This window comes from Larimichthys crocea, chromosome XXI (genome assembly GCF_000972845.2).
Source record: "Larimichthys crocea isolate SSNF chromosome XXI, L_crocea_2.0, whole genome shotgun sequence".
Classification (NCBI taxonomy): domain Eukaryota; kingdom Metazoa; phylum Chordata; class Actinopteri; family Sciaenidae; genus Larimichthys; species Larimichthys crocea.
The window spans coordinates 2077527-2092127 of record NC_040031.1 but is presented as its reverse complement, the minus strand read 5'-3'; the positions used below and the strand labels follow the sequence as shown (position 1 = coordinate 2092127).

The following is a 14601-nucleotide window of genomic DNA, read 5'->3' as shown; positions in this document are numbered from 1 at the left end:
AGCAGAACCTTAAAAAGAGGTTAAAGAAAAAAAAAATGTTGTCCTGGCTTAAAGGTCCAGTGTGTCAGAGTTAGAGGGCTCTATTCATAGAATACTTGAAGAAATGGAGTATAATGTGCATAAATAGGTTTTCCGTGGAAGAGGACCCATGGTGTCCTCCAGGTCCTCTTAGGAAATGCTGTTTCTACAGTAACCCTGCACAGACAAACTAAACACTGGTTTAGCACCATGGTTTCTCCTTCACACTAGGAAGGAGAGGGTGAAACAGGGGGGTGGCAGTCCGCATCTACACCACTACTAGATGCCACTTAATCCTACACATTGGTCCTTTAATGTAGAAAATAGACTTGAACGAGGAAACTTATTATCATTCGACCAAGATTAGAGAGTGTGGCAAACACACTTTCTAGTGTCCCAAGTCCTTTCTACCTCAACGAACAGCACAAACAATGTGATACATAAATATATAACGTTTCAATGACAAAACTTTGCCTGCAAAAGATGACAAATTAAAAATAAGCATAAACACAGGTGAATAGAAATCCGACTTCTTGTCAGGATTTGATTGAAAATTAATTTCTGCATTTTAGTGTTAACTGCATTGCACTATGAGGAAACCATTGGATACAAATATAGTAGTCATTCATGAAATAATAAAAACCTTTATTGATAGAGCTGTTTTGGTGAGTAAGTGCTTTACACAGGGCAGGAAATTAAATTAACAATAATTAAGTATATATAGTATATCATAGATTAAATAGGTAGATTGAATAAACAATAAATAGTTTAAAAGGACACCTCTGTGGGCTCTGTTCAGCGATGCTCTCTGCTTCCTGAGTTGTTGTCAGTTGATCGTTCACCTGAAAGCTCACCCGTGTGTTTCAGAGCCGGACTGTAATATCTCAGGAGGGTTTTAAATATCTATAGGCCTCGATGGATATCAAAAATGGGTTCATAGCTCTCTTTAATATTTTAAGAAGCCGCAGCTTTGCAATATTAATGAGATGACTTCTGGGTTGTTTTTTGCTTTGGAAGTGAAATAAATAGTAACAGAGCTCATTGTTTCTCATCATCAGCCGCAATTCATCATAAAGCAATTATGTTGGAAACAAGGCCGTCTGCTTTCCAGTTTACTCCCAGCTGCAGTGTTTATCATGGAAACAGCAGATAACACACACGCGCGCACACGCACATGTGCAAAAGGTTGTATTTGCTGTTGTAGAACAGTAATGTGATTTAAACTGATGTGTAACTAACAGAACGATGAAGCTCATTTCATCAGCTCTGTTCCTATAATATTTCTTCTCACTCCAGAACATGTTCTTCTCAGAGTCTCTGATATATGGTTCTCATGTCATTCTCCTGTTATTCAATTGTTTGCTGAATAATAATTGAGTTTGCGTTAACGAGCTGCAGACACAAATGTTCTTTTAATAACGCCAGCCACTGGTTGGTTGTTTGGTTTGTAACTGCACTTTCTGTGGCTTTGATAAAAACAAAATGGTACACATCTTGTGTTTCTTCATCATCTTCATCAAAATCATCATCGTTATCAAACAGGATCTAGTGAGTTTGATATCGAGATATTGAGAGTGTCTTCCTTTTTCTTTCCTTTCCGTTTCTTAGCTGTTTGTTTGAAAGGTTCAGTTTGTTCTAACCAAGCGGCAAAGTTGGCTGAAAATTGAAACCTATCCAGAAGTGCCAAAACTGCAGTTCCTCAAATTGCCACTCGAGGTTGACTACAGAACACATCACTCTCCATAAGTCCCCATATTAAAATGTCCAAACAGAAATAAACATGTTTACAGCCTGGTAGAAAAACTAACAACCATGTAAAATCTACATATCTTGGCTCAAATGTTTCTACATTTTACAGCCAAATGGTGTTTATTTTGTTTTATTCTATTCTTTATTCCACGTTTTTTTAAAACATTTTATTGTATTATTTACAGTCATTTTTAGTCCTGCAAAGTATTATTTATTGTTGTTAATTTTTCATGTGTTGGTCTGTGTTGTTTCACTTTTGCTATGTGAAGCACTTTGGGAGTGCATATCTAGATGAAAGGTGCTATACTGTATAAACAAAGTTGAGTTGAGTTAATTAAATATGTTGTTCAGTTTAGTTCTGGAGGAGCTGAACTCTGTTGTTAGGATTTTGTGAAGCTCAGCAATGGGTGAGTTTTTCACTAATTAATTGTGAAATGGCAGCGATATAAATTTGTTAGCCACACAAATCTGTTACAGCTGTTTGGGCACACCTGTAGCTTCGTCCTTCTCGCTCTCTATTTCTGCTGCACTGCTACATAAAAGCTTGTTTTGGTCATTTTTTTGGTGTTGTTTGCATTTCTGCAGCAGGTCTGTTCACCTGCACCTTGGTCAAAACAGGTGAAAACATCATGACTCCGTGAACTCTGCTGTGGTAGTTAATCCTGTCCCAAGTGGTGTCAGATTTACAGAACGTTTTTCAGGATTTGTCAGTGTTCAGCACAAACAACTTTTCATTTAGTTTCTTGTTCGAAGCTCATTTCAGATCAAACTAACAGTTTATGGCTGTAAGATTTCTTGTAACACAAAAAAGTCTATCTACACCACATGTTGTCTACACAGTCGTTATTGATTCATTGACCCTCTTGGCAACTGGAACTTCCATGACAAAAATTCTAAAAGTCACAGGTGATATTTTTGTCATGTTTTCTGTAACTTTAAATCCCTGTGCAAAACATCCATCCATCCGTTTTCTTTAATCGCTTATCCTTATCAGGGTGACTGAAGCCTATCAAAGCTGACATTGGCCAAGAGGCTGGACACCCTGGACAAGTCGCCAGTTCATCACAGGGCACATAGAGACAAACAACCATTCACGCTTACATTCACATCTACGACCAATTTAGAGTCACCAGGCAACCTGTTAACATAACATGTATTTCTATATACAAGCAATTAAGAAATATTGTTTTCTACAAGAAAATAAAAGTGAATAAAAGTGTAATGAAAAAATTATATATTACAGTTGTATTTTTATAACGTCAAGTCATAACAGAAGTTATCTCGTGATATCTCAGGTCTAGACTGTACTCTTACATTATTTACAGAGACCCAGCAATTCCTACCATGAGCAAGAGCTTGGCAACAGTGGCAAGGAAAAACCTTTATGAAGCCCGAAACCTTGAGCAGAACCAGGCTCATGGTGGGTAGCCATCTGTCATGACTGGTTTAATATATAGAGAGGGAGGCATTAGGCATTTACGTAGCAGCACCATGGCAGCAGGCGCAAACACAATCCCTGATCTAGGTGTAGCACAATTCATGAAAACCTGCCGGATCACAGAGCACAAAAATTGTGACATGTATATATGACATAGGATATAAATGTGTAGAATTATGACTAATTGTAGTAATAAATATGATAATAATAAAAATATCTGCAGTAAGCGTCAGGCAGGACTCCATAACCGCAATCCGTGGAAACCTGCGAGATGTGAAAGCAGAAAAACTCTGGGGAAGAAGTTTAGTTAGTAACATGCATTAATGAGACATGAATGAGTACAGATGGAGAGAAAGGAAGGAAAGAGCTCAGTGCATCACTGGAAGTCTCCCAGTAGTCTAGGCCTATAGCAGCATAACTAAGGGATGATTCAAAGCTCATCTCAGCACTAACTATAAGCTCTATCAAAAAGGAACGTCTTAAGATGACTCTTAAAATTGAAGACGGTGTCTGCCTCCACAACTCAAACTGGGGGCTGGTTCCACAGAAGAGGAGCTCAATAGCTGAAGGCTCTGGCTCCCAACTTGCCATGATAGTTGTTTTCCCCTATTTCCAGGCTCTGCTAAGCTGCTAACTAGCTGCTGACTGCTCTGCCCAGCACAGACATGAAATAAATATGTAAATCCATAAAAAGATATTGTTGACTAGTCCAAATTTCTTCAGAGAATGAAGTTTTTGTCCTGCAAAATGTGAACATGTGAATACAAACCCAGTTACAGATATACACAGACAAAAAAAACCTGCTTTCAGACTGTATCAATCTGTCAGACTGAGCCAGCAAACAGAAGAACACACACAGCAGAGATGTTAAGAGTAAAGTGAGTCAGAGGTTGTTATTGTGCTGCTGGAAAATCAGATTTCTCTCCAATTACAGAAACCAATTCAAGGCTTGATAGCTTGTTTTTGAGCTAATAAAGCACAGACTAACCAACAGTCGGGATTTAATGAAGTGTGTATAAATTACTGTTGTGTGGTCGTGATGTGCATTTTTTGCGTTGCTGTTAAAACACTGTCTGACAGTTCATTATTACGTTTAAACAGAAGATGGCCTTCCTCAAACTGACACCACAAAGTAAAGACTGTTATCTAAAATATCTGCCGCATTAGGATTTGCCTTAATTAAAACTAAAGGGCATTTAAAACCAGGAAAAACAGCTTGGTCTATTTTTCCAGGTTTTAAAGGCCACTATGGTTTGGTTGTCCACTTACTTCATCTCATTTTGTGCTCACATTCAGTAACCATTTTCCATGAATCTTTGGTTGTGTGTCCAAACATCTGGCTGTGAATTGAAAGCTCTCTCCCACTGGGGGGAAAGGAACAAGCGGTGCGTGACAGGTGCTGCGCTCTAATCCGCTTCCTGTAATTGATCCCATTGGGCCATCGGGCTTTATCAGTAGCCATTCAGAGGAGGAAACAGGAAGTGTTTGATTGTCTGATTAAAGCTGTGATCTGTCAGATCACCTGACGACGTCCAGTTGTTTTTAATATCCGATTTTATGTTGTTTTTACTGATCTGGAGCTGATGATTCAGAGCTCAGAAAAAAGTCAGTTCAGTAATGTCACTTTCCTTAATGGAGGAAGACCTGATGGAGTTCAAGACATGTAAAGTATCCTTTACTTTCTTCTGAAATGTTATAGAAATTTTCTTTCCATTTATTTATTATGATTTAGTTCTAAATAATGGTACAGTTGTTGATACTGTAATACTCTTGTTTTTGTTAATATGTCGTGGGGTTTGATTGTAAACAGGCTTAATGTGGAATCTAACAGCATCTGATTGTAAATTTATTTTAGTTTATTTTTTTGACTCCATTTGAAGAGGTTTATGGATTTCATGGAAACATTATAGAATAATGAGGGGAAAAAGTATGTGGCACTGTTCATTTTATGAGGAGAGCTTGGTTTTTGACCGTTTTTGTGCTTGTGCTTGACCCCTGTTTTTTTTCTGGTTCATTTTTACACTCCTAGTATTTTCCTGACCTCAGAGTTTGGTTGCTGTTTTTGTGCTGAGATGGGGGAGCCTCTGGGACCCATTGCATCATGGCCTCCATACTAACTTTTCCAGCCAAACTGATTTCATGTTTTATTCTAAATGCATCATGATGCATTTCACTTTGTGCCTCTGGCTGCAGATTTCTTGTGTTCATGTCAAACAACCACCATGGCTCAATCTAGTCTGTATAAAAAGTGTAAAAATAACAATTTGCTATTTTATGGGGAGTTCTTGTCAAACAATTTCTAGAATAAATTTTAATTCAAAAAGCATCTATAATTGATATTTAATGATAATCATGTATTAAATGGCAACATAGAAAAAAAATATATAAAAAAAGTTACCTCTGTTGAATTATCCTCTCACCTTGGCCTTATGGAGCCAGAAAAACCATGCATATGTAATGAATTGTTAATCCGTCCGACCCACACCTTTACTGTTCACTCTCACTGCTCTCATAGCATCGTTTTCATTTGTAGGAGGCAGCTGTAAAAAGAAACAAAACCTTTTCAAACAGATCCAATTAGAGACTAAGTAGTTAGCATAGTGAAGCATTTATCAACTAAAGAGCTAGATATTTCTCTCAGGAGTTGGTAGAGACCAAAAAAGTGCTAAAACTGAGTGAATACTGGACAGGACACAAACACGTCTCCAAATGAGTGACAGTGACGGATGTCTAAATAAGCAACTGTTTAACAGCTTAAAAGGTGATGATGTTTTTGAGCAAAATGTGCTTCTTCTGTTAGCAAATCAGTTCTTTCTGGTTTATACAATGACAGTATAAAGAATGGACAGAGCCTGAGTGACGTCACTTGTAGGTTTCCGAAGCGCTGTTTTGAAGCCGAAAATATGCGATGCTGGCTGCCACCATGTTGGATGTACTGCTTCTTCTGCCTCCCGGCTAATCTAAATATCGACAAAGACGTCTTCACTAGAATTTAAAAACTAAAGTTCTGAGAGTTTGATTTACACAAGTCAGTAATGGAGGAGCCTCAGGTGTGTGTATTTTTTGTAGGTGGGTGTCCTTGGGGGAGTTGAGGTAAAACCTGCACACTGCTGTTCATCTCTTTGAACGTTTCAGCTCGAAGCAGCTGCGAGCGTTCAACATTTCATCTCATTTCTCATTCATACACGATCATTACAGTCTGTGGAACGAGGGTGTCATTTGCGTTGCAAAGGTGTAATCAGGCATCGCAGCAGAAAGCAGAACTCATTTGTGTCTCTCTGCATCAGCTTACCTGGACATTTTCTTTATCACAACATGACTGTCCTTGAAAGCAGCGTGTGACTTTACCTGTCTGTATGTTTCTGTATGTTAGTTTGTTTGTATGATGAAGGATCCTTTGAATTTATTTTCGGGCACTCCGGGAGAAAAAGACAGAGGGACAAATTACAGGAAGCTTAATCAGACAGAAATTCAATTCTCCTTGGAGAGAAGGTGATTGTGACCACAGCATGATGCAAATTCACAGACTGAATATTGTTTTGCGGGGGGTTTTTTTAGAGCAAGGGAAGATTACAGCTGCCGTCCTTTTTTTCTCTAAGTTTGAGTGAAACCTCCCTGTAAACATTCAGGGACAGTGTTGCAGGAAAATCATACAGAGTGTTTTCCTCCTACTTTACTTCAAACCATGTCCTGCATCAGTCAGCAGCAGGGTTTGTCCTGAAAGACAGGTTACCGGATGGCAAAAATCCAAATTCATTAGGCTGTAGAAATAATTCAGGTAGAACGCCTTATTTTCAGACGACGCTGACACCATCGCTTTTTCCTTAAAGTGATAAACGTCACCGGCTGCAGATTTTATCTGCTCTACATAATTAGTGTTAATTCTATAATGAGTTCTCTGCAAGCCGGCGCCTATACTCTCGAAGACTTTTTTCTGTGACGGGAAAGAAAATGTCAATGTAACACAGCACTGTACTAACCATGAGAGTGATTTATAGCCCAACAAGATCGACCGAGTGGCGACTCCACTCAGTGGAGAAATGGTCTGCGTTACGTCACTTTTAGGAAAATCACTTCAACCTTTCGTCCGTATCAGGTCAATAATTGGAGCTGGTCCACTTTACAGACCTCCAGGGTTTGGATTAAGTATCCAGTGAAAGTTATGGTGTAAAAGTAAATATCAACATATCACATATAATCTGCTACTCTGCTATGGAGGGACAGGTTATCAACAATTATTAGACACACACAAAAAAAACGGTTTTGAATTATGAACTCAGAAATTCATGTTGGCTATTATTTTTTATACATATTGTTACTTTGATAGTAACTTTGAAAGTTAACCCTAGCTAAGACTTTAAAATATTCAGTGATTAATGCACTTAAATATCCCAGGTGATAAGAAATCCTCTGCAAGTTCTTCTTAACCTCCTGAAACTTTGACTGTTTCTGTTCTTATTTGCAGCTTCATGGCAAGATCAGTACATGTTTTAGATTTTCAAATGCTAGGCTACCCACAAATTCCACCAATTGGCAAGTCAGTGGTACTTTGCATGATATAGGACAGGCTCAAGGATCCTCTAGATGTTTTTTTCTGATGATAACAAGAAGTACATTATTGCTATATGTTTTTTTTTTAATCTTTTATTTTAGTTTATAATATCTTTTTGTTGAATCTGCACCATGAAAAGTTGTCTCTGTATCCATGGAAACAATCACAGTTTTGATACTGAAGCATCTAAACATGATGATAATGGGGGAACATTTGGGGCTATTTTATGATTTCCAAGCTCATTTACAATTATCCTCAATGGACATCACACAGAGTGTTATTACTGGAAAGATTAAGCTGTGCTGATCATTTTCACTATTTAATTAAGCCTGTATCATTTGAATGCATCAAGAAAAAGTGCTCAACATGCTAGATTGTGGGATACTGATGACTAAAAGGTTGACTTATTCTCTTTTTCAGAGTAGGATTGAATACAGAATGTGGCTGCAGTTTTTATTTTGTTGTTTTCACTTCGGTACGAGGCTGACCTGAGCAGCAGTGAAAATGTGAACCTCCTTCTCCTACAAAGACTCTCTGACAGCAGGAGTTTAAGGAAAACATTTGAAGTGTTGCAAACACACTTTCACCTCCATGTTTAATCAGCTGTGAGCGGAGCGTTTAGAGACGGTCTGGATGTTGATGCTGTTTCAGAGTGATGTATGGTTCTCAGTGTAATCCAACTCGTCCTTGTCTGACTCCTCCGGCTCTTTTAGGATTCCAGCTGCAGTCAAACAGGATGGACATGAATAATTCAGAGTTGAGCAGCTCAGAGGTGCTGCTACTGCTACTGCTACCGCTACTGCTGCTGCTGCTGCTGCGTCTTTTTCTTCGTCTTCACCTGAAAGCAATTACAGAGAGCTCTGCCTCCACAGAGGGGACAGAAATGAAGTGTCCCTGCCTGTCCCCAGAGCTTCATGTTTTTGATCAGTCTCAGAGCCTTCAGGAGGACATGTCCACATGTTATGAGATGCAGACTCTACCTGTTAGATGGAGCTACTATCAAATGAGAGTGTAAGGATGTAGATTTGGAGGAAAAAGCACAATTCTGATACCTAGAGGTGAGCAAATTATGAATATTTAGTTTTTTAATCAGTTCTACGTCTGTTAATTGAGAAATCCTAACTGTGCACAGTAGTTGTGTAGTTGTGAATTGTAACCACCTCCACTCACCATCCTGTTTTAAGCATGGAGAAACTGTGTTGGCCGCAAAACATGCAAAAACGTGATAGGCCCCATCAAGAGCCAGTGTTTGGTTTGTCTGTTCTGGACTACTGTAGAAACAGAAGGTTCAACATGGTGGAGATACACCATCCTACTGCCCTAAATTCTCCTAATGTGCATTATTTTGCTTTAAAAAATCAAATGACATGTTTTCTAGCTGAGTGGGAAGTTACGGGCTTGCAGCTGAAAGCTACAGAGCTTCTCATGATGACAGATATTTCATATGGAGTACCACAAGGTTCTGTCGTGGGTAACCTGCTTTTCACTCTGTATGTTTCCACTAAATGGTAAATGGTAAATGGACTGTACTTATATAGCGCCTTTCTAGTCTTCCGACCACTCAAAGCGCTCTACACTACATATCTCATTCACCCCATTCACACACATACACTGATGGCATTGGCTACCATGCAAGGTGCCAACTGCTCATCAGTTTGTGGATCTAACCATTCATACACATTCACACACCGATGGCACAGCCTTCGGGAGCAATTTGGGGTTCAGTGTCTTGCCCAAGGACACTTCGACATGCAGACCGCAGGAGTGAACCGCCGATCATCTGATTAGTGGACGACCCGCTCTGCCTGTGAGCCACAGCCACCCCCACTAAGGGTCATCATCTCTGCACAGGACTGATTTCCCTTGTTATGCAGATGATGTTTGGTTCTATATAACTGCTGAAAACAGCAGTTATATAGAACCCACAACTCACAACACATCTTATTGATCACCCAAACTTTCCTCCAGGAACATTTTCAGGAGTTTATTGATACAAAACAAAAAGAAAAAAAGAGTGAATATTGACAATAAACTCATCAAACCAAGGAGCCAAAAATCCATAAATGCCATTTTGATATACAAAGTTATATCAACTTAACTTTTTGTTCACTTGGTGCAGTAGAAGCAAGATGTGAATGCAGCCTTCACATATCATCCCCTTTTGAGTTGATATTGCAAACTTCTTACACATCCAGTTATGAAGCAACATTATCATTCATTTACAGCCATGTTTCTTACCTGATGAATTTAAGTCCAGCTGTGTCCAGGTAGTTACCTGGTCAGGTTGGGTTTTTGTTCTGTCTCGTCATTTCCTGTTTTATTTTGATATTTACCTGCCCTCTCGTTTCAGGTCACTTACCCTTCCTCATGTGTCACCGGTCTGATTGTCTTCCCCGCCCTGATTGTTTCCACCTGTTCCCCATTACCCTGTGTATATCTTGTCTGCGTCTCCCTTTGTCCTGTGCCAAAGTGTTTCGTCCTCGGATCTATCTCCAAAGCATTTTTCCTTGCCCTTCCATAGCCATAGCATTGTTGCTCGAGTGTTCTTTTGTTTTTCTCCTTGATTGAGTGATTTTTTGTTGTAAGTTCTTAGTCTAGCCTTTTTGTTTCATAGTGTTTAGTGTTGTTGTGTTTTTCAGCCTCCCTCGGAGCGCTTTCAGTTATTGTTTTGCAGCCTGTTGTTTTTCCTCCTTGTGAGTGATTTTGGTTTTGATAACCTTTTCATAAAGCAGTTTAGAGTTTTTTCCTCCTTTGGAGTGATTTTTGTTTTCCCTAGTTTAGGCCTGTTTTCATAGCCTGCCATAGCCTCACTCTGTCGAGGGTTTTTTGTTATTTCAATAAATAAGCTCACTGACACCTCTGCACCTGAGTCCTGCTTTGAGTCCGGCCTGACAGTAACATACAGTTATTGGGTTTTTTTTCCCCACATTTTTTTCACTGAAAAGATCTGTGGCCAAAAAAAGTTGGTGTTTTAGTTGTTGACTGAACAGCTAAACAATGAGCTGAAACTCGATATACGGCTCCCTAATTGCAAGGGGAGCTGCAGATTTGGTTGATAATTGTCACATTGTTTTGAAATTTGAAACATTGTTATTATAAAATATTAATTATAGCTGCTGGAATCTGTGAAAGTAAAAAATGAAAGCTCAGAAAAATCTTTGTGGTTTTGTGTTTGTTGTTGTAATCTTAGACGGTTCAGTCAATACTGCTGACTGCAGGTTTGGTCGACATCTTTCATTGTTTGTCTTGAGTTTCAAGCTTTCTGTTTTTATGAAGTTGTTTAAAAAATGACTGGGAAGCTTTTTAAAGCCTTTCAGCCAGTGGTAATTTTTGTATTCACTTTTGTAGATGTTTTTTGAAGATGTAACATTTTCTGTCGAGTGGATATTTCAGCTCCTCATTTAATCTGCTTGTTACCTCCTCCCTCTGTGTCTCGAACATGCAGAGACGTGTTGTTGTGTAAATTCCCATCCTGTCAGTGACGCTGTGCTCAGTTTCAGTTCCAGTTCAACCTCTTTAATTGGATGAAGGACTGTGTGGTTTTTAATTCTGCGGCCTGTGTGAGGCTCATTTTCTCTAATGAAGCCCGGCAGAGTTGCTCAAATCGAGATGCTTGCCGACAGCAACTGGAAGGAAAACATGAAGCGTAAGAGTAAACCTGAGCTGCCGTTGAGAGTTTTTAATCAGCCAGTCAGAACCTAATCAATAATTTCATTTGTATCTTTTTAAATGTATTCTTTTTAAATATTTCATTTATAGTAGCTGCTTTAAAGTTACATAATGAACACTGTCAGTATTTCATTTTATTTCTTATTTTTTTATCTGTCTTTTTTACATAACATAGCTGTGTGTCTGATATATTTTACTTGTGAAGTGTGCAGAGAGTTGAGTCATCTGGACTAAACTAAAGTTGTTGAGGTCGTTGTTGGTTTTCACTGTATATCTTGTGGCACTGAAGGAATAAGTTATAATGTATCTATACGGCACTGGCCCCCATGACCCTGATGAGGATAAACGGTTACAGATAATAAATGGATATATCTATACTCAGTGTTAAACAATGAGCCGAATGAACAATTCTTTCTCATTTGAATTAGTTTGTTATTAGTTTTTTGTTGTAATAAATATATAAATTTATACAACAGTTAGTTCTAGTCCTAAGTATTTGACTGGACAAGAGTTGTTCCATTAGTGCCGATATAGAGCACAACACTGAGACTGTTGACTACATGTGTCACTACACTTTACAGGTGTTTTAACAACATTACATTCACGTTACATTAATGATTATCATCTATCTTAGATTGTAACTTTGCACGACAAAGATGAACACATGCAATTAGTTTAAAAACACACACAAGGGGAAAGCATTAACTGAATACAACAAGATAATATAATTGCCTGATTAGCCACCGTCGGTCAGTATACAGCTATTACTTCAACCAATAACTAACAGCAACAACACAGTTGCCTAGTAATAAATAAATAAATATCTATATTAGCAGTTTGAATTTAACTACAGCAAACTCTCTGTAAGAAATACGACATTGTGTCTGTAAAATTACATAACTCTAAATGACAACATGTCGACAGTCTTCTTGTCAATTTGGCATCAATATAATGCAAAAAGATCTGTTTCCACAACTATGTTTCTGTCATTAACAACTCGAGAACTTGCTACCAGTAAAGGGAGATGATTGCGGGAATGAAGTGAAATGTTTAAAAAAATTAAGAAAAGAATTAAACACTGACTCAAAACACTGTTAATTCCTCTCTGTCATGTGTAATGGCATTTCAGGAGTTTCTTCAGCCATTTTCTGCTTCCCTGTTTGATGCTGAAGAGAATGCACCTATATTAAACCTGATTGTTTTTTTTTATTAAAATGTCAAGATGAGGAAAAGACAATATGATGTTGATATAATGTTTCCAATAAAGTCACTGTTAACAGACTCTTATGTACTCTTAAATTGTATACATTTAAAAAAAAATACATTTATTTTAGGCTCATATAGCCAAATGTTTTCTTAAAGGTGATGTCCACTTTGGTCAGACCAGCTGATTGGTTGTGACAGCTTCTCCCCTAATGCTTCTTTCTGTCCTCCAGGTCTCCTGACAGCAGCGGCAAGGAGAAACGCTCCCCAGAGAGAGACTGGTTCCCATTGTCCATCGTCCATTAACAACAAATGGAGCAACCGCCGCTGCCACAGCTACTGATGACCAATCATCAGCTGTCATCAGAGCCACAAAGCAAGACGTTGAAACTCCCTGCTTCATGTTTGGTGGACCTGTGGAAACTGCAGCATGAAGTTCTTTCTAGGAAGGAAGTGACTGTGACTTATTTTCCAGGAGATCTGAAAAAGCAGATTATGATGAGCTGCTGGATCAATTTCTTTTGTTTGGCACAAAACTCTGTTTCGTTTTTTACAGACCAAAGATGAACAGAGCCAACGATGAGACGTTTTTAGAGGGGAGGAGACTTTCAGAAGCCCTCTCACAAACCACCATGTAAAAAAGATGAACACATTGTGATATTATACAGTAAGTGACTTAACTGAGCAAAGTAAAATTGTATATGAGTTAATGGTAAAACATGTATCTGTATGAGGAGAGATGAAGCTGTTGATGTTTTTGTTGGGACAGTACGGCTGTTCATGTGCTGAACATCAGTTGGTTTGAGAAAGTGACAAATCATATCAGGCGTTTTTATGATAAGAACATAAAACTTTGTGCACTTCTATCAGACAGCTTAGAGGCAGTCAACCAGTCAACCAGTGCAGGAAAAAACAGAAAACTGTAAATTATCAAACTTTCATCCACACAGATGACGGACATTAAATCAACCCTAGACAATAAAAAATAATCCAAACTCTATTTTGAGCATCTTTGGGCCTATTTTAATGTTATTTTGAACATGAAATTTGTTTGACTAATGGTTCCAATCACACTGAGTCGATTATGCATGTTACTGCTGCTGAATGGTAAAGCATGAATGAAATAGCCACAACATGAAACTGATGATTAAATACAAATAACAGATATTGTCAGATATTTGTATTCAGTTGGTCGACCACTTTAGGCCTGAATGAAACATTCCAGCAACTATTGAATGGATTGCCATGAAATGTTATGGTGAAACAATGAAAAGCACCCACTCCATTGACAAACAGACAGATATTAAATGTGCCCAGAGAACGACTGTACTGACACCATGAGGATCACCTTTGATTGTACATGAAATGTCTTGATGAATGTATGATTAACTATGATGAATTTTCCAAGGTTCCTATCAGGATGAATTGTTCACTACGTGAGTGAATGCCAAACTAAGAAGGTGAGGAAGGTAAACAATATATCTGCTTAGCATCAGTTAGCACGTTAGCATTTTAATTAGCAATTACCTCAAAGTGTCCTTGTGCCTAAGGACAGTTTCACAGAGCCACAAGCATACTTGCAAAACCTCACGATTTTGCCCCCTTTACCGGAGTCACAATTCTTCCATCTTTCTCCTGATTTTTGACCCATTTTCAGACCCTTATTCCTGTTTATGATCACAGTCTACAGTGTGTATATGTCCTGCAACTTTAAAAATCTATTGTTTCCACCTGGACAACAACACAGCTACACCAAATGACGTTTACTGACACAAGAGTGCTGCTCGTACCTGATCATCCTTATTGAATGAGAGAGGTGGGTGCTGTTATAATTGGTTTGTTTGTGCACCCAGGTTTCATTTAGCCCACCTCAGCTCCACTAACACTCCACTTCCATTTTTAGATTAGCTGGGAGAGGGTAGAGGCAAGTGCCAAGATGGTGACGGCTAGAGACAACACACTCTGAGCTTCA

At 38.6% G+C, this 14601-nt stretch overlaps 1 protein-coding gene across 1 annotated transcript in view; it reads left to right on the top strand.

The window, feature by feature from the left end:
• LOC104932996 (protein FAM19A5) overlaps window positions 1-13629 on the top strand; it is a 50751-nt gene extending 37122 nt beyond the window's left edge. Inside the window, exon 4 of the mRNA XM_019267591.2 lies at window positions 12863-13629. Coding sequence (XP_019123136.1) covers window positions 12863-12871 — 9 coding nt within the window. The 3' untranslated portion in view covers window positions 12872-13629. The remainder of the gene's footprint in view (window positions 1-12862) is intronic.
• Window positions 13630-14601: the final 972 nt, after the last annotated feature.